The sequence below is a fragment of the Pygocentrus nattereri genome, chromosome 2 (assembly GCF_015220715.1).
Source record: "Pygocentrus nattereri isolate fPygNat1 chromosome 2, fPygNat1.pri, whole genome shotgun sequence".
Taxonomy (NCBI): domain Eukaryota; kingdom Metazoa; phylum Chordata; class Actinopteri; order Characiformes; family Serrasalmidae; genus Pygocentrus; species Pygocentrus nattereri.
The window spans coordinates 11,392,206-11,410,471 of record NC_051212.1 but is presented as its reverse complement, the minus strand read 5'-3'; the positions used below and the strand labels follow the sequence as shown (position 1 = coordinate 11,410,471).

Genomic DNA, 18,266 nt, shown 5'->3' with positions numbered 1-18,266 from the left:
GCGGGAGTGGGGATACTCATGAGTCCCCGGCTGGCTGCCGTGCAGCTGGAGTTTGTCCCGGTGGACGAGAGGGTCGCCTCAGTGTGAATTAAAATCGCGGAGAGGAAAACTCGGACTGTTGTCTGTGTTTATGCACCAAACAACAGGTCAGAGTATTCGGCCTCCTTGGAGTGAGTGGGCAGGGTTCTGGAAAGGGTCCCGCCTACAGACTCCATAGTCTTACTGGGGGACTTCAGTGCTCATGTTGGCAATGACTGGGAGACCTGGAGAGGTGTGTTCGGGAAGAACGGCCTAATCTAAACCCGAATGGTGAATTGTTATTGGACTTCTGTGCCAGGCATGGATTGTCCATAACGAACACCAAGTTTGTAAGTGTACAAGGTACCAGAGCTCCTTGGGTCAGAGGTCAAAGATTGACTTTGTTGTCAATCATTGACAACTGATGCTGGTGCTGAGCTGTCAAACTGGGCTGTAAATGATTTAGAACTGGTCATAAAATCATGAACAGAGCAGAAATAATAATCTTCACTTTTTTAAAAACACTAAGCTTTGGCATCACTTCATTCGGTTTAACTCAGTTCTACAACTCCAGATGCAGCCGATCAGCCAAGGCATGTTTGGTGTCCAAAACCTGAGCTCTTTAGATTAGCGCCAGAGTTGCTAACGAACGCTAGACGTCTGTAGTCACCTAAATCTTTTTTTTGTGTAAATACATCCTCAAAACTTCTCGCACCCCACTCGAACCACATCAGGGCCTTTATTAAGCTCAGCCAGACTTCTTGATGTGGTAGGGCACAGCATGACTTACTGTGACCTATAAAACTGAGCGAAACATCTCTGTGTAGCTGGACGCTGGGAGAAGGGGACATTAAGGTTGTGTGGCCTTACTGAAGCCCTGGATGTGGTTTGAGCGGGTTGAGAGAAAGTGTGGGGACGTATTTCGAATATATTCATGACTACTGACTTTGTGTTTGTTAGCAACTTTATCTTTAGACATCAGACATCTTGGCCAATTGTGAAAATGAACATGCATTCATGCTGGTCTAAGCTTGTCTTGTGCTGCTCTGGTACTAGTTTAGCTGGTCACCCAGTATGTTCATGCTGGTTGACCAGAATACCAGCATCTAAAACACAACATATGCTGATTTGCTGATGACTAGCATAACAGCTTTACGCCTGTATGTTGACCAGGGTTGGAAAACACAGAGCTAAATTAATTACAAGGGATGTCCTCAAACTTTTGTGCATGTGATGTAACCCTTTCTATGTTAAAGGGGAATTCCACTGATAGCTCAAAATGTTTGTGTAACTAAATGGTTAAGATGTAAACACGGTCATTCAGAGTAGTTTGATGTGAAGTGCTCAGTTCTAGAGAAGCCTACCAAGGTAGGTTTTCACAGTGATGTTGATAGGAACCTGGCAAGTTAATGTCTCTCCAAAAGCTCCCTCACAGAGTGTTATTACATGAAATGGTCTGATGCCAGAGATAACATATTTTGGCATAGAAACCATTCATTGAATAGGTACTTGCACTCATTATATGGCACAATAGTCCTCAAACAAAACATTTTTTCTGATATACTACTATGTCACCATCATCAGCATTACATATAAAAGTGTAGGTTCACTGGTATTTTTAACTATCTTTGTGATGTTGATGTTGTGATCCCTGGTTTCCATCAGCACCACTACAAAGAAATCTTTAAGTTTCACATTAAACCACTGAGTGACTCTGTGATGTAGAAAATCAGAAAAATCAGTGGAATTCCCCTTTAAGGTTCCTAGGATATTCAAGCAAAATCATTTCCTCTAAATCATGGAGATATTCTAAAACATAGGCTTTAAAATCCTACGCGTGACTGTATATGATAAAGGGGACTTTCAGACAGGCAAGCTTTTATGTCCTGTGTAATTTATTCATGTATAAAGGGGAGTTGCCATGTATTACTGTTTAAAGGGGATTTGACAGGATATTAATAAGAACAAAACAAATGATAATAAAATTATCAAATACAGTCGATTCAGGGTTTCAAGGGTGAGCTGAACGATGTTCAGTATGAGGAAGATGTTCTGAGAGGACAGCATATCTTCATTAATTGGCACTTTCAGGTCATAACAAAAAGACATTTAGATAAAGTAAAATGCACAGAGCCAAAATTCTCCAATAAAGACTACAGAAAGCAAACACTGTGCCATGCGTGTCTGGTTTCATAATGCTCTTCCTCAGTCTCTCCAGTTCACCCAGCCAGCAAGTTCTTTTTCCTGAACATTCACATTAATATTAATAATTTAGTGAAGTACCCAATCTATTAGCTACCCGGTGGATTATGGATATATACACACAAACCCGTTCTTTTCACTCACAAAACCATCAGGGTAGTTCTGCAGTATCTGTACTCAGCTCACCTATTCACACGTATCTGGTACTTGCAGAGCTAAATACCGCATTTCAAAATCATACTTAAGCTACTTTCCAGTGTCAAAAAGATGACATTTCTATTTAGAAAAGTCTAAACAGGTGTCAACCTTAAAATATATCATTCTGTAACCAAAAGAAATATGAAAACAAAATGAAGTGCCCTCCTCCACGATCCCCTTTTTGCCCAATTCCTTTTTCCAATTATCTGCAAGGGTTAACACCACCCTGCCATATTCCTGGCCACACCCAGTCCATGTTTAAGCCCCTCCCCCTCTCCCAAGCTGCATCTTGCTTACTTTTTCTAAGATCCTTCTTTCTAGCTGGCACATGGTGGCACTGGTGTAGGGGGAGAGGGCTGGTCCAGAGCGGAGCTGACCCAGGATCAGTCTGTTCATGGGTTTAAACCCCTTTACTTCCAGAATAGAATGTTCCAGAGCAACAGCCAGCAGGGATAAATCAGCAGAGCCAACAAGGGGTAGACCAGTGAACCGTAGAGGGAGTGGTCCAGGATGCCCTGTGAGATGACGGACAGGAAGAGCATCCAGCCCTCCGGCAGCGTGACGGGTGCTTCCTGTAGCTCCTGGAAGATGAAGACGCAGTAGAGGAGGGTGCAGCCAGGACTGAGCAGCACCATCGCCAAAGCAGTCAGAGCCCTGAGAAACAGAGAAGCTCAGGTGAGCAGCGGCCAATATGGAAATTGTCTCACACCATCTTCGGGAATTTGTGCCTAACCACAGTTGATAGAAACCTTATTTATTTTTTACCAAATTTTCAAATATTTGCTTAAAACAAAACATTTGAATGGAAAACAAGCTACCGGGTGAGTAATACCAGTGGATGGGCTATTCCTGTTCTGCAGGGCTACAGCTCTGCACATTATAAGCTGCATTCCAAAGTCTAGGCTGCATTTCTCGGCCACTGCATCATAGCAGGCCGTTCCAAAGTGAAGGACCCCTCATATACAGCCTAGAAATGCAGCCTACATTCTGATTGATTTCAAGGACACAACAGATGTATCCTTCCAGGCCTTCGGTTACCCACTGTTCTCTGCACACGAACAACATGAAGGAAAAAACAGAACCACGAAAACGACGGACAACAAAGCCGTTGGAGCAGAGCCTGTTTTAAATGGAAGTTGTTCACGAATTTGTCTTTGTTACCTTATTAAGTGTAAAACGACTGATTAATTCAAGCACTCATCCACATATTGTATATCATCCATATATATTTTATTTTGTAGTATTTGTATATATGTAGTATTTATGTAGTTTATCGTACGACACCAGTTCCCTCAGTTTTGTGCTGTAATTGCAAGAGGTGAGACCTTTCTGGTGGCATCACTACGCAGCCTTGTTAGGACTGTTCCATTTGTGTGACCAATAGGCTATTAATTAGGTGTCTTCATAGGACAGTTCTACCAAGGACCGCACTACCTCAGCTGCAGCCTAAGCTTTGGAACGCAGCTACAGTGTTTCTTCTTCTCATTCTTGACTGATGAGTTGAACCAGGCATTTTACAGGGCAAAACAAGGCTGGAAATAAAGGCAGCAGGAAAATAACCTCTAAGCCAGGATTTTCCCACCTATAAGCTATAGCAGCATAATTGGAATTCATGGGCTGAATACAATGCTTTTACAGACTGAAATCCTCCCACAGTCCACACATCAGAAACTCTTGAGGCTATTACTGAGGAGATTGTGGTAATGATCCTAGCTGATGACTTCTGCCCTTCTAAGGTGCTAACCCAAGCAATTCAAGCAAAGCATAAAAGTGGGAACTTTAAATCACCATTAACAACTTAATTTATTGCAGTGTATGTAAATATTTGTTAATTTACTTGGGCATGTGTGGTGTGACGCAGGCGGCCGCAGGCACCAGCGTGATGGCTAAGATGAAGCCCAGGGAGAAGTTGATGAGAGCAGTGCAGCCCAGCAGCACAGCCAAGTACAGCAGAGCCACCAGCTTCAGCACCCTCCAGCCCTGCTCCGTTCCTTCCCCAGAGATAAACCTGAAATTGCCGTTGTGAAAGAGAGAAAGAGGAACATGAGAAATATTAAAAAGCTCATTTTAATTTCATTCTGTATGTACTGCTGCCTATGCACGTACACCAGAAGTCTACATGAGCTTGAAACTGAAGTCCGAATCAGACTTTTCTGAGAACTGATCCAACCCAGCCCGACAGGTACTGCTAACTTTAAATCCAAATCTGCTCTCACTGCAGAACAGCTATGTTACTGAAGAGATGTCGTGCCAATAGTCTTGCAATCATAGCTCACAATAAGCTCTACACTGTTTATGACTAGTGTGCTTTTTATTTGAACAGTTAGCAAGGTTAGGCAAGACCATTAGCTAGGTTTTGTCGTACACAAAGACCTGGGGTATCCAGTCTTTTCTGTTAAGGGCCCTTAACAGATTTGCAATACAAACAATGAACATGGTCGTTCTGTGATTTTCACAGTCATGGAAGTGACTATATTTCAACATGTCTTAACTTGGTAAATAGATTGTTTAGATATTTTATACTTCAACAAGTAGCCTAGATTACTTGCTTTTTTTTACTACATCTGAGGTCATTTAAAATATTTAAAATATAAAATAGAATATAAACATTTAAAATATGCTGGCACAGAGTTGTCTAGCCATGTTTGTGTAGCCAGATACAGCTGTCATAGCATAATCAGTAATTTCTTAGTGAAGTAGTCCTGTAAATGCCCCCCCGAGAGAGAGCGGGGAGAGAGAGAGAGAGAGAGAGAGAGAGAGAGAGAGAGAGAGAGAGAGAGAGAGAGAGAGAGTGAGAGTGAGAGTGAGAGTGAGAGAGAGAGAGAGAGAGAGAGAGAGAGAGAGAGAGAGAGTGAGAGTGAGAGTGTGAGAGAGAGAGAGAGAGAGAGAGAGAGAGAGAGAGAGAGAGAGAGAGAGAGTGAGAGTGAGAGAGAGAGAGAGAGAGAGAGAGAGAGAGAGAGAGAGAGAGCTCAGCACGACAGAAATTGCACAAACATTTGTCATATTTCTATAAATAAAAACAAAATCTACTACATAAAAATGATTACATTAAGCAATGCCAAGCCCAAAGTTGTTTTTGTATAATCACCCTGGACCCAACCTAAAACCCGATATACTGTCATTCCCTGTCTGGCTCGGGTAGCAGACATTGAGCAGGTTTCAGTTTTATGTATTAATGTGTGCATACACTACCTGTGGGTATTGTGGGGCAGTGCCAGGCCTGCAGTGTAGATGGCAATCGCAGTGAGAACTACAGCCTCTGTTTCAGACACGGGGAAATGCTCTACCGCTGTCTCCTGAGACAGAACCGGCAGTGTGTACAGAGCCACGCCCGTCAAGTGACTGATCACCACTGGGGTCAGCACGGACAGAACCCCTGGACTCGACGGCTTGAAGGAGGGAACGAGGACAGAGGGGGAAAGAAAGGATTTGTAGTAGCTGAAAATAAATAACACTTTATTTTCTTATAAAATTATTAAACATAGATCATTTGAATGTCATTGAGAGATATTAAACAGAATGGTCATTTTAAATGAGCCCTGGTTGTTTATACTGACCGGTTCCACCTCGCCAGCTCCATCCTCGGTTACTTGGGCTGGAGTCCCCAGCTGCACCCATAGGTCCAATGCCTGTACTGGGGTTAAGGACTATAAAAGACATTCTCAGTAAAACCACCAGGATAAAGATGGGAAATTTCAACACAAATTTTGTGGGTTTTTTTTTTTTTCCTTTCCAGGGAAAACTGTTTTCATGTCAACCATTTGGCAGCTTTTCTGAAATGATGCAAAGATATTTTGCTCTGGGGTACATTCTACCTCTGTAGCATTGAGATCTTCTAACCCACTGCTTTTAACTATTTTGCAGACTCAAATGAGGTTTAAAGGCAACTGGGCTCTTTCTGCTGTAGTTCCAAGATTATGGAATGGATTTCACTTTTGGAAAATAGTCATCTCCCACAACAGACATTTTAAATCCAATTTTAAAAAGCCTTTTCCTGGGCATGTGTGTCTTAAAGGCTACAGTACTGATTCTCCCATTTTGTCTTTTACCGCCATTATTGTTTTATTCATTTCAGTTTAATGAGTATTTCATTTTACTTCGGCCTGAAATGACTTCATCGAATAGGACAGCACTTCGGCCAGCACTTGTCCTGTTAAATGTGCTGTGTAAATAAGATGACTTGAAATAAAATGAAATGCAAGTAAAGTGCATGGAACAGGGAAGGTGAGGATACTCGCAGCAGCAGGATGGTGGCCAGCAGGCCAAAGGCAGGCATGTAGTAGCCAATGGAGACAAAGTGAGTGAGAGAAGGCATCAGGTAGAAGAAGTAGGACTGATGAAGCCTCTCCAGAAGATTATTCAACTTCCGGAACATTCCCTCCAACAACCTAAGACAGTTGAAGGGAGAACAAAAATTGTTTTAACAAACCATGCTTAACACGTCAACATGCAGACACGACTCTGATTAATTACTAAATACACTCCATTACTCTACAACCACAACTGCACGAGTTTCTAAAAACTGCAGTATCTCACAAAAGTGAGTACACCAGTCACATTTCTGCAAATATTTTATTATATATTTTCATGGAATAATACTATAGAAATGAAACTTAATGTCTAAATAGCTGGAAACACAAATGAATACACCTCACAGTGACCATGTCCAAATTGTGCTCAGTCTGTCAATATTTTGCGACCACCATTATTATCTAGCACTGCTTTAACCCTCTTGGGCATGGAATTCACCAGAGCTGCACAGGCTGCTACTGGAAGCCTCTTCCACTCCTACATTGATGACATCACGGAGCTGGTGGATGTTGGACACCTTGCGCTCCTCCTCCTTTCCATCATTTTTACCTTCACCAAGGCAGTTGTCATCTTGGAGATGTGTTTGCTGTCGTTATGGAGTTGGAAAACTACAATGCGGCAGTTTCCGAAGGGAGAGGATCATGCTCTGCTTCAGAATGGCACGGTACATGTTGGAATTCACGTTTGCCTCAATGAACTGCAGCTCCCCAGTGCCGGCAGCACTCATGCAGCTCCAGACCATGATGCTACCACCACCATGCTTGACTGTAGGCAAGACAGTTGTGTTGGTTCTCCTCACCAGGCTGCCACCACACATGCTGGACACCCTCTGAGCCAAACAAGTTTATCTTCGTCTTGTCAGACCACAGGACATGGTTCCAGTAATCCATGTTCTCGGACTGCTTGTCTTCAGCAGACTGTTTCCGGGCTTTCTTGTGCGTCAGCTTCAGAAGAGGATTCCTTCTTTGACGGAATGCTTATGGTCTGAGCACTGACAGGCTGACCTCCCACTTCTTCAACCTCTGCAGCAATGCTTGCAGCACTCATGCGTCTAATTTTTGAAGCCAACCTCTGGATATGCTGCTGAACACGTGGACTCAACTTCTTTGGTCGACCCTGGTGAGGCCTGTTCCAAGTGGAACCTGTCCTGGGAAAACCGCTGTATGACCTCGGCCACTGTGCTATAGCTCAGTTTCAGGGTGTTAGCAATCTTATAGCCTAGGCCATCTTTGTGGAGAGCAACAATTCTATTTCTCACATCCTCAGAGAGTTCTTTGCCATGAGGTGTCATGTTGAATATCAAGTGGCCAATATGAGCAAATTGTACCAAAAACATCAAATTTAACAGGCCTGCTCCCCGTTCACACCCGGAACCTTGTAACTCTTAACGAGTCACACGACACCAGGGAGGGGCAACAACACAACTGGCACAATTTGGACATGTTCACTGTGAGGTAAATCTACACTGCTATATAAGCTCTACACTGTTTTAAGCTATATCCAAGTTTCATTTCTATAGTGTCGTCCCATGAAAAGATATAATAAAATATTTGCAGAAATGTGAGGGGTGTACACACTTTTGTGAGATACTGCACATACATATTTAGCACAAAGAAACATCCTGGGCTACCAGGAACGTACTCCATATTTCTATTAATCTAAAAATGGAAGAAATGCTAAAGAAACTTTGGTGTACGTTAAACAATGATCACGGAAACCCCGCATACCTGCCGATAGTGGTGGCGTCAGTCTTGTACTGTCTGAAGCTGTTGATGCCGCGGACTGATGCAGCCTCAATGTGGTAGCGGAGGAAGAGACCGTGGTCACCCCAGGGCCGCCCGCTCGCCTGCTTCAGAACCATCAACATCATGGTCTGGACAGCATGGGTGTAGCCCTCTGCAGTGTCCCAATCACCCCTCTGGAGCTGAGAGGGGCCACAAGAGTCATAAGAAAGAACAAGCATGTCAGGCCAAATTAAGAAATTACGTATTCTGGGATTTAACCAGGTCACTTCTTGAATATTCAACAGTCTTTTATATGAAAATGCCTCAGATGAGCACGTACATGACAGACTAAAATGCAAAATGTTCAGATTTTGAATTGTCCTCTAAAGGTGATAGAAGTTTAACTCCTGATAAATCTAAATCTGGTTGAGACAGCCACCTCCCAATATAAAGTTAGAATTGTCCATATAAAGCTATGAAATGTACCTACATTACAAAAGTCCTGCATACTTAATATTCACATACAAACCCTACGCAAAACTAACTTTCAACAGCAGGATAATGATAACCATAACGTCAATGTTATTCTTGCCCTACCTTCCCCTGAATGGTGCAGAGCACTCCTATCTTCTGGCAAAAGGCATGGAAGAGGTTGGCCAAGTCCAGGTTTGGGAGCTGTCCATTGAGACCTTCCAGAACCAGGTCCAAACTGGTGATGACATCACTGCTGAGCTCCAGTGAGAGTGCAGCCTGGATGGAGCCAGCGCGGCCTTGCAGAGGCGTGTAGTCCATTCCTGAGTGATGAGAAAAGAAGCCACTAAGTGATGTGCAGTCAAACTCCACATCTACACGCTGCATTATATAAAGAATCACTGTGGAAATCATTATGAAGAATTTAAAAGTAACAGAAGCATAGGGGGAAAAACAGTAATAACTGCACCACCTACATTTCCAGATATGTGATCAGATATATATGTATATGTGTGTGTGTGTGTGTGTGTGTGTGTGTGTGTGTGTGTGTGTGCGTGTGTAATATATATATATATATATAGAGTATACACACACACACACACACGTACATGTTGCTTGTACAGCAACGAAATACCTGTTTCACAAAACTCTCAGCTTTCAGTGATGTTCAATCCACTAGCAAGCATTTTCTGATTCCAAAATGCCACCTTTCACTTTGATCTTCAATGATCAGGACCCCCACAGGACCACCACAGAGCAGGTAGTATTCAGGTGGTGAATCATCCTCAGCACCGCAGTGACACTGGCATGGTGGTGGTGTGTTTCTGTGTGTTGCGCTGGTCTGAGTGGATCAGACAGCTCAGTGTCACTGCTGGACTGAGAATAGTCCACCAAACAAAAACACCCAGCCAACAGCGTCCTGTGGGCAGCGTCCTATGACCACCGATGAAGGACTAGAGGATGACTAACACAAACTGTGCACCAGCAGATGAGCTATCGTCTCTGACTTTACATCTACAAGGTGGAATGACAAAGTAGGAGTGTCTAATAGAGCGGACAGTGAGTGGGCACAGTGTTTAAAAACTCATACTAACAAAGTATGCAGAGGAACAGATGGACTACAGTCTGTAGAACTACAAAGTACATCAACATGGTAAGTGGAGCCCAGTGGAGCTGAGTAAATACTTAATGAAGCGGCTACTCAGTGTATATTCACTCATGTCCTCTACAAAAACAGATGAAGGTCTTAGAATAATGTAAACTGCACTCAGTTATAATGTTATGATATGACTAAAAAGAATGTTTGGCCAAACTGTTCCTTTAAAACATCCAGATGTTTCGTTTTACATCAAATTGGATCGAACAGGTACTCACCAGTGATGTTGGTATGATGGTATCCCTCCAACCAGGCCTGCATGCCAATGAGATCATGCTCGTTCACCAAGAATATGATGTCTTTTGCCCAGTAAATCTGACCTGGGATTGAAAGAGGACATTAAGTGTAATGTGCTACTAAAATGTCCTATTTGTCCTAGTAGGGGATGTAATTGTATGTATTTGAGTTACATTTGAGCAGAAGGAAAATCTAAATGAAAGTGATGTGCACCACAATTGAGACAACGGAGAGTGGTTGACACTCTCTACAAATGCTGAATCCTAACAACTAAGTGTGTGCAGCTTACAAAACATCTTACTTCTAAAATACTGGGCCAGACCCAGCAGCAGGCCCACTGCCTGATTGTTGCTGTTGTCAGGACTGCAGGGAGCACTGAGCACCAAAGCTTCTGTTCGTGGAGCTCGAGGAGCACGCAAGATCCCATAAATGTTAGTGCCTCGAACCATCTGAGGGGGGAAAAGTTGAGAAATGCAGCATGAGGTGAGCTTTTTCCATACCTGACAACTTGCAGACAGATAGCAGTGTAGAATCTCTCTAGCTGAAGCTGAATCAGACTCTGTCCTTACAGTGAGGCTACAGCAGTGCGCGTGCATGTTAAGAAAAGCAGTTAGGTTCAGTCCCATTTCACCCCTCGCTCCCATCACTTAGCCCTTAGCCCTCCATTTTCCACGTTCATGACAAGGGGTAGGGTGTCCCAATTTTCATTGAGACAGAGGGGTAGAGTGGTGTTAGGGCTATGTGGCCCTCCAAACGGAGGTTTTTCAGACTCCAGAGTTTTATCAGAAAAAAAAAAAGAAAAATCGGCAAGATGGCTGAACAAGAGATCAAAGAAACCCACAAAAAAACAAAAACAAATGGTAAAAAATGACTATAACCATTATATTGTCTTTAGTTTAATGTTGCTTCATTGTATTGTGGTCGTTTTCTTCATAACAAGCATAAAAAATAAATATATAAATATATAAATATAAATATAGCATGCTAATGTTTCAGTAGCTAACTTTCCCGATCCACCTTAAATAGTCGAGCAGTTCGGACGCCTGAAGAGCCAGAATGTAACCGCTGCTCCATTTAAGGTGGAATGGGAAAATTCAAACAAGCAGCTGGCAAATAGCTGACTTCAGCTTCGTATCACCAAAGAATTAGAGGTGGGTAATAATAAATAGTTGTCTTATATTCCCTCTTCGAAAGCACATGATGCCCTAAATGTAACTAAAGCCCAGCAGTGAGGAGCTGAACTTTACCCTCCTCTGCGGTCACTGCAGACGCGGTGGGTTGCCTTCAGAGCAGCACTAGTAGCTGTTAATGTAATGACATGCGTGTGAGCAGGAGCAGTGCAGGCCACAGATGTCTATAATGCTGCCTGTTTCTCCCTGCTGTCTTTGTTGTAGGAGGTCAGTATCAGCAAGAGCCACACAGTCTTCACTGGCCTCGCCTTCATTAACCTCCAGCAGATTTGTTACAGCCTCAGACAGCGTAACGCTGATAAGTAGAGAACTTAAATCAATGACCAATGACAAAGCATGATACACAAGACTGTGTGTGCATGTACAGTTGTTTGCAAAAGTTTGAACACCCCCGGTCAAATGATATGATTTGATTTTCTAAGTGAAATAAGTTCCTCTACAGAAAACAAATGTATTTTAAAACACATTCATGGCCAAGAGGTGCATGCAGTGTGTTTCGCAAAATTTATTTTTTCAGATTTTACTTTATTCCAGAACATATTTGTAGGTTCACTGGTGGCTTTGCACAGTAAATAAAATGGCAGTCTGCATTGTGGTTCCTATTACAACCACTGGAAAAGAAAATCTAAGTTGGTACGTTGCATTTCACATACATCTACTCTGAATTAGTTTGCATACACCTCAGTGAATTTATTATAAATTTTTAAGGGGAAAAAAATCTCAAAACTATAGAATGTCCCATAACATTTGCACAGGGCACATTTTTTTGTTGAATTATTTTCCAATGTGCTCATAACATGGGGGCAGTTGTGGGCTGGAGGTTAGGGAACTGGCCCTGTGACCGGAAGGTTGCCGGTTAGATCCCCAGTGCCGACAGTCCATGACTGAGGTGTCCTTGAGCAAGACACCTAACCCCCAACTGCTCCCAGGGCGCCGTGGATAGGGCTGCCCACCGCTCCGGGCAAGTGTGCTCACTGCCCCCTAGTGTGTATGTGGTGTTTCACTTCACGGATGGGTTAAATGCGGAGGTGGAATTTCCCCGTTTGTGGGATTAAAAACATATAACTTAACAGTAACTTTGCATTAAAATATGCACATTTTTCTGACTCTACACACTTGACTGAAGCCACAAGGAGCTTGTTGAGTCAATGAATGAATGAATGAGTGAGCTGAATCAGATGTGATAGATGAGACAAAGCACAACAATGTGCATAACATTGTCTGCTGTAGAGGATGTTTCAGCTCATTTCCACTTAGAGAGTCAAAACAAAACTGTAATTTGCATCTCAGTGGTCAGACTCACATATCGCTCCTTGTTCTCATCAGGAAAGGGTAGAGTGCGGGTGAAGCTTTGGGTGAACACTTCCAACCCTCTGGCCTGCATAGTCTTCACCAGCCACTCTACTGGCATTCCCCTGCAGGCAGTGACAGAGTGGAAGAGAGGGCGAGAGAGAGAGGGCGATGATAAAGAATGAAGTCACTGCGACATTCACAGATTAAGTCAGCATTTGAAACATGAAGAAAAGAAGTGCTGAGTTTTCTCTTTGACTCTTCTCCAACTATGGCCGTTTTTCAGTAACCGGATCTTGTTCAGATTTCATTTGACTGCATGTAAAGGAGGACACATCGTGACCGGATTACAGTTAGATCACTCAAACCACGTTTATAATAAGCTTACTAGTAAGATCTATTTGTATAGCACCTTTCGTACTTTCATAATGCAGTTCAAAGTACTTCACAGAGGGTCAGAAGACAAAAAAAGTGACCTACATTTTAAATAAAAACAAATAATACATTTTAAAAAATCATACAAGAAAATAAAATGAGCAAGAATTTGATAAAATAACATCAACACAATAAACAGTAAATGATGAGCCAGGATTGGTGTGATATGTTCGCTCCTGCATCCTCTTGCTAAAGGGAAACTCCACCAATCTTTCAAAAATTCCTGCACAATAAAATCATTAAGCTGCAAACAAAGTAATGCAGATTCTTGTGGAAAGCCCTCCCAGGAGAATGGAGGCTGTTACAGTTGCAAAGGGAGGCTAACTCAATGTTAATGTCCATGGTTTTGGAATGGGATGTCCAACAAGTGTATGCAGTTGTGATGGACAGATGTTCCCATCATGGCTATATAGTGTATATAAGTCCACAATTCCCATATTATGGACATGTCGGTGTATCCCTAATAAATAACATTAATTATTGCAATAACAAATGTTTATTACCCAAAGTGTAACCAGCACCAGAAGAACCACAGACCTTCCTATTTTAATTGACCACTATGCTGAGCTACAAGCCTGAATGGAGCCACTGAAAGGAGCCGAGAGATCCACAGTAATCTTTAGAAAGCAGACAGACAGCAGTGTAAAATCTCTTTAGCTGAAGCTGAATCAGACCCTGTTCTTACAGTGAGGCTACAGTAGTGTGTGTACATGTTAAGAATAGCAGTAAGTGTGCGTGTGAGCAGGAGCAGTGCAGGCCACAGATGTCTATAATGCTGCCTGTTTCTCCCTGCTGTCTTTGTTGTAGGAGGTCAGTATCAGCAAGAGCCACACAGTCTTCACTGGCCTCGCCTTCATTAACCTCCAGCAGATTTGTTACAGCCTCAGACAGCGCAACGCTGATAAGTAGAGAACTTAAATCGATGGCAAATGATAGAGCGCAATACAGAAGACTAGTCTGATGTGAAATGTTTCATTCTGGAGAAACTGAATAAAACTGTTCATATTGTTCACAGTGACGGTGATAGGAACCAGATGTCTAAAGAGTTTAAGCCTACAACAGCTTGGTCACAAAGTTATTACATGAAAATAAAAAAGAATATGCTGCCTGATGCATGAGACATTGTTTTATATCAGTTTTGAGGACTAATACATTTTTTATTACATATTTTTTAAATCTATTCACTGGTAAATTTAGATAGTAAATAAAATTTCTATGTCTGTGTTGCAGGTATCATGACTTCTGGTTCTCATCACCACCAGTGTAAAGAAATCTGAGTCTGTAAGTTTCTCTACAGTGCTTTATCTGACAGCAACCCACGACATAAAACACAAGTTAATGCAAGATGTAAACACGTTTTATACGTCCAAAAGCATCCAGAACCCCCTTCTGATTAGTTCATTCTGCTACTTTAATGTGCAGAGCTTTAAGCTTGAATAATTTCCCTACAAAAACACTGAAGAATAGAATGGGTCACTCTGGAGCAGCTGTGCATGAGCTTAAGGTCACCATGTCCAATACCAAGCATCGACTAAGGCGGTATAAATCTCCCCAGCATTAGACAGCGGAGTAGTACAACTGTGTTCTCTGGAGTCATGAATCTCTATCCAGTACCTTTCGGATGTGTTTGAGTAATCTAGAATTGATCAGCCATCATCAGTACTTGACTTCACTAACACTCCTGCGGCTGAATGCAACCAAATCTTCACAGCAATGTTCCAACCTTAGCCTTCCCAGAGAAGAAGATACTGTTACTACAGTAAAGAGTGACAAACTCCTTATTAAACCCTTGTTTTCAGAAGTAGCCACAGATGAGTGTGTGTCTACAAACTTTTGGACATGCTGTGTTCCTTCAGACTTCTCAAATACTTGTGCCAAGAGTTCTACTTACCCAACCTTTCTTTTATGGGCCGCAAACTCTCTTGCGGTGGCCAAGGCTCTCTCTCCGGCAGGGAACCGTTCCTCCACCATGGTGGAACCCATGGCGTTCTCAGACATGTACGTCCGCAAGGTGAAAGGTTCGAACGCCAGGCCCATGAACCAGGCAATTCCAGCCAAATAGCACACCACACTGATGGTCCAAAATACAGACGTTTAGACACAGACGGATTTGCAAAATGAAACCAGACAGGACAGATGAGGTTTATCATCATCACCTAAACTGATGTATAAAAAGGGAACCAAGCAGCAGACAATCTATAAAGACAGCCAAGCAGACTGCCTAACTAATAACGCTGTGTGGCTGCTTACCATATAGGTGTGTTGAGGCGGGTGAGGAGGCTGGTGAGGGCCTTCCGTCGATTCGGGTCAGATAACAGACCCATAGTGTTCAACAATCACTGCACCTGAAAAGTGGGAGAGAGTCATTGCAATTTAACTAGTACAGAGAGCAGAGAGTTTCCTTTAAAAGGTGTGTTTACGTATCAAAAACAATCGTTATTCTTTTCTATATGAACATTTTCTTTCTATTTTTCTTAGAATTAAACAGACTGTTTTGGTTACTGTGCCTTTAAGACTGACATATGCAAATGAGCTCTGTTCTATTTGGCTGCTGCTGTACTGTGCTGTAGATGTTTTATATAGAACCTTTTCGAAGACAACGGTTCTCTATATAACTATGACCAATCAAAGAACACTTAAAGAACAATTAAAGGGCTCTTGTTCTTTGTATCTTGAAAGGGTCCTTCTGATTGACTGTGCTATAGATGGTGCTATATAGAATGTTTTTGATAGTGGTTCTATAAAGTCCGGAGCCCTGCTGGTGACATCCTGTATAAATAAAAATAATGCGCGGCCATGCCTTATTAACGCATGGGAACAAGATCCTAATGTGTGGCCACAACTTAGTAAGGACTTAGTAAGTGGGAATGCGATCACGGCTTACTAAGTCGTGGCCATGCGTTAGGATCTCATTCCCACGCTTTACTAAGTCATGGCCACGACTTAATTATCTTATTTCCACGCCTTACTAAGTCGTGGCCATGCATTACTTTTATTTATGCAGGATGTCACCAGCGGGGCGCCGTACTATAGCACCAAAAAGGGTTCTTCAATTCTTACAAGCTTGACATCGTAATAATAGTAGAACCCTTTTGGTGCTACTTAGAACCTTTTTCAAAAAGGTTCTACATAGAATCATATACAACATATTCTCCATTAATCTGAAGAACCTTTTCACCATGCGAAGAACCATTTAAGCATTTAAAGGTTCTATATGGAAGAACCATCTTTTTTCAGCGTGTATTCTATTCTGTTAAGAGTAGCTACACCTTTTTAAAAAAATGGTTCTTCAAGGTTCTTCAGTAAAGAAAATGGTTCTCTATATAACTATGACCACTCAAAGAACACTTAGCATGATTGAAGGGCTCTTGTTCTTTGTATCATGAAAGGGTTCTTCAGACTGGTAAAGACCGTGCTGTAAATGGTTCTATATAGAATCTTTTTGATAATGGTTCTATACAGCAACAAAAAAGGTTCTGCTGATGTCAAGCTTGTAACAATAGAAGACGGTTTCTCTAAAAGGTTCCATATGGAACCATCAACAGCACAATCCCCATGAATCTGAAGAACTAATCATATACAACGTATCCGCCATCAATCTAAAGAACCGTTTCAAGATGCAAAGAACCATTTCTGCATTAAATGGTTCTGTATGGAACTCATGTTTCTAAACAGAACCACTGCCTTTACTAACGAACCCTTGAAGAACCATCTTTTTTCAGCATGCATTCCATTCGGTTGACAATAGAGACACACATACCATGATTAAAGGGTTCTCTGCCTCATGAAGGGGTTCTTTAGACTGACAGAGTAACTGACATGTAACTCTTTTGAAAAGGATTCAATAAATCCCAAACAGAGCTCTGCTGTCGTCATGATGTCAAGCTTATGATAACAGAAGAGCCCTTTCTGGTGCTATACAGAACCTTTTTCAAAAAGGTTCTACATGGGACCATCTGCAGCACATTCTCCATCAACCTGAGGAACACTTTCACGATACAAAGAACCCTTTAATCGTGCAAAGGGCTTTTCGGCTGCTCATGGTTCTATACAGAGCCATTGAAACCAAAGAACCCTTGAGGGACCATGTTTTAGGCGTGTGGGGTTGACTAAACCAAAGCCCAGCCGAGTCTGAGCGCTGCTCCTCCACACACCCCGACCCCCCGAGCCCCCGACCCCCCACCCGAATGCGAGGCTAAGCGTGGCTCAGACTCGCAGCGGTACCGCGACTTCAAAACACGGGAGTGTTAAAGACGGAGAGACCGGCAGGTTAGAGGACTCAATCTGTAAACATCAGCTCGACTGCTCGAATTTCCCCGGTCCACCTTAAGTGGCGCTGCGGTTACAGGCGCCGAACGAAACGGCTGCCCCGTTTAAGGTGGACCGGGAAAATTCGAACAAGAAGCTCTTTATTGAGCCTCCAAGAGCCGCGGTTCACCAGACGAATACTCTGAGTTTCTTACCTTTAGTGTGTGGGAAATAACAGCGAGCTAAACTGCGAAAGAGAGAAACAACAGACTCGGCACATTCATCTTCACCCGCTGTCATCGGAAGGAAACCAGCACAGCAGCTTCCGGCGCACGCAGCCGATCTACAAGCAACGCGCTGGCAATGAGTCGCATGGAGGAAATGGTTTAAAGATCAGCGATTCAGAGAGTCGCTGTTACACCATGTAGAGGTGGAGTTCCCACTTTTCTTAGCTATAGGGAAAAGAAAGCTATCTATCTATCTATCTATCTATCTATCTATATATATATATATATATATATATATATATATATATATATATATATATATATATATATATATATATATATATATATATCCCTCCCTCTCTCTCTCTCTCTCTCTCTCTCTCTCTATATATATATATATATATATATATATATATATATATATATATATATACACACATCGTTGCTGTCGGAAGAAAACCTTGTATCTCCATTTTTGGCATTTTTCAGGTTTTGACATAGTTTGAAAGTGTCTGTTACTCTTTGCATTGTTTGTATATTTTGAGATGAGTGGCCTAAA

At 42.3% G+C, this 18,266-nt stretch overlaps 1 protein-coding gene across 1 annotated transcript; it reads right to left on the bottom strand.

Annotated features, from left to right (window-relative positions):
• Positions 1-1,891: 1,891 nt before the first annotated feature.
• gpaa1 (glycosylphosphatidylinositol anchor attachment 1) lies at positions 1,892-17,814 on the bottom strand. The gene is made up of 13 exons (XM_017682663.2): positions 17,696-17,814; positions 15,483-15,577; positions 15,124-15,303; positions 12,811-12,922; positions 10,619-10,766; positions 10,299-10,400; positions 9,051-9,247; positions 8,457-8,653; positions 6,653-6,806; positions 5,976-6,047; positions 5,611-5,807; positions 4,256-4,426; positions 1,892-3,072 (listed from the first exon to the last, which is right to left on the bottom strand). Exons 2-13 carry the CDS (start codon positions 15,554-15,556, stop codon positions 2,829-2,831), a joined length of 1,848 nt encoding a protein of 615 aa, XP_017538152.1. The 5' UTR covers positions 15,557-15,577; positions 17,696-17,814; the 3' UTR covers positions 1,892-2,828.
• Between the last annotated feature and the right edge of the window lie 452 nt (positions 17,815-18,266).

What these genes read in the sequence shown, in the direction of transcription:
- gpaa1 (XM_017682663.2), bottom strand. Translation starts at nt 15,556, where the DNA reads ATGGGTCTGTTATCTGACCCGAATCGACGGAAGGCCCTCACCAGCCTC. An exon ending in GCCCATAAAAGAAAGGTTGG is followed by an intron (nt 12,923 to 15,123) that starts GTAAGTAGAACT and finishes CACTGCCTGCAG; the next exon opens with GGGAATGCCAGTAGAGTGGC. An exon ending in TCTGGCCCAGTATTTTAGAA is followed by an intron (nt 10,401 to 10,618) that starts GTAAGATGTTTT and finishes TTTCAATCCCAG; the next exon opens with GTCAGATTTACTGGGCAAAA.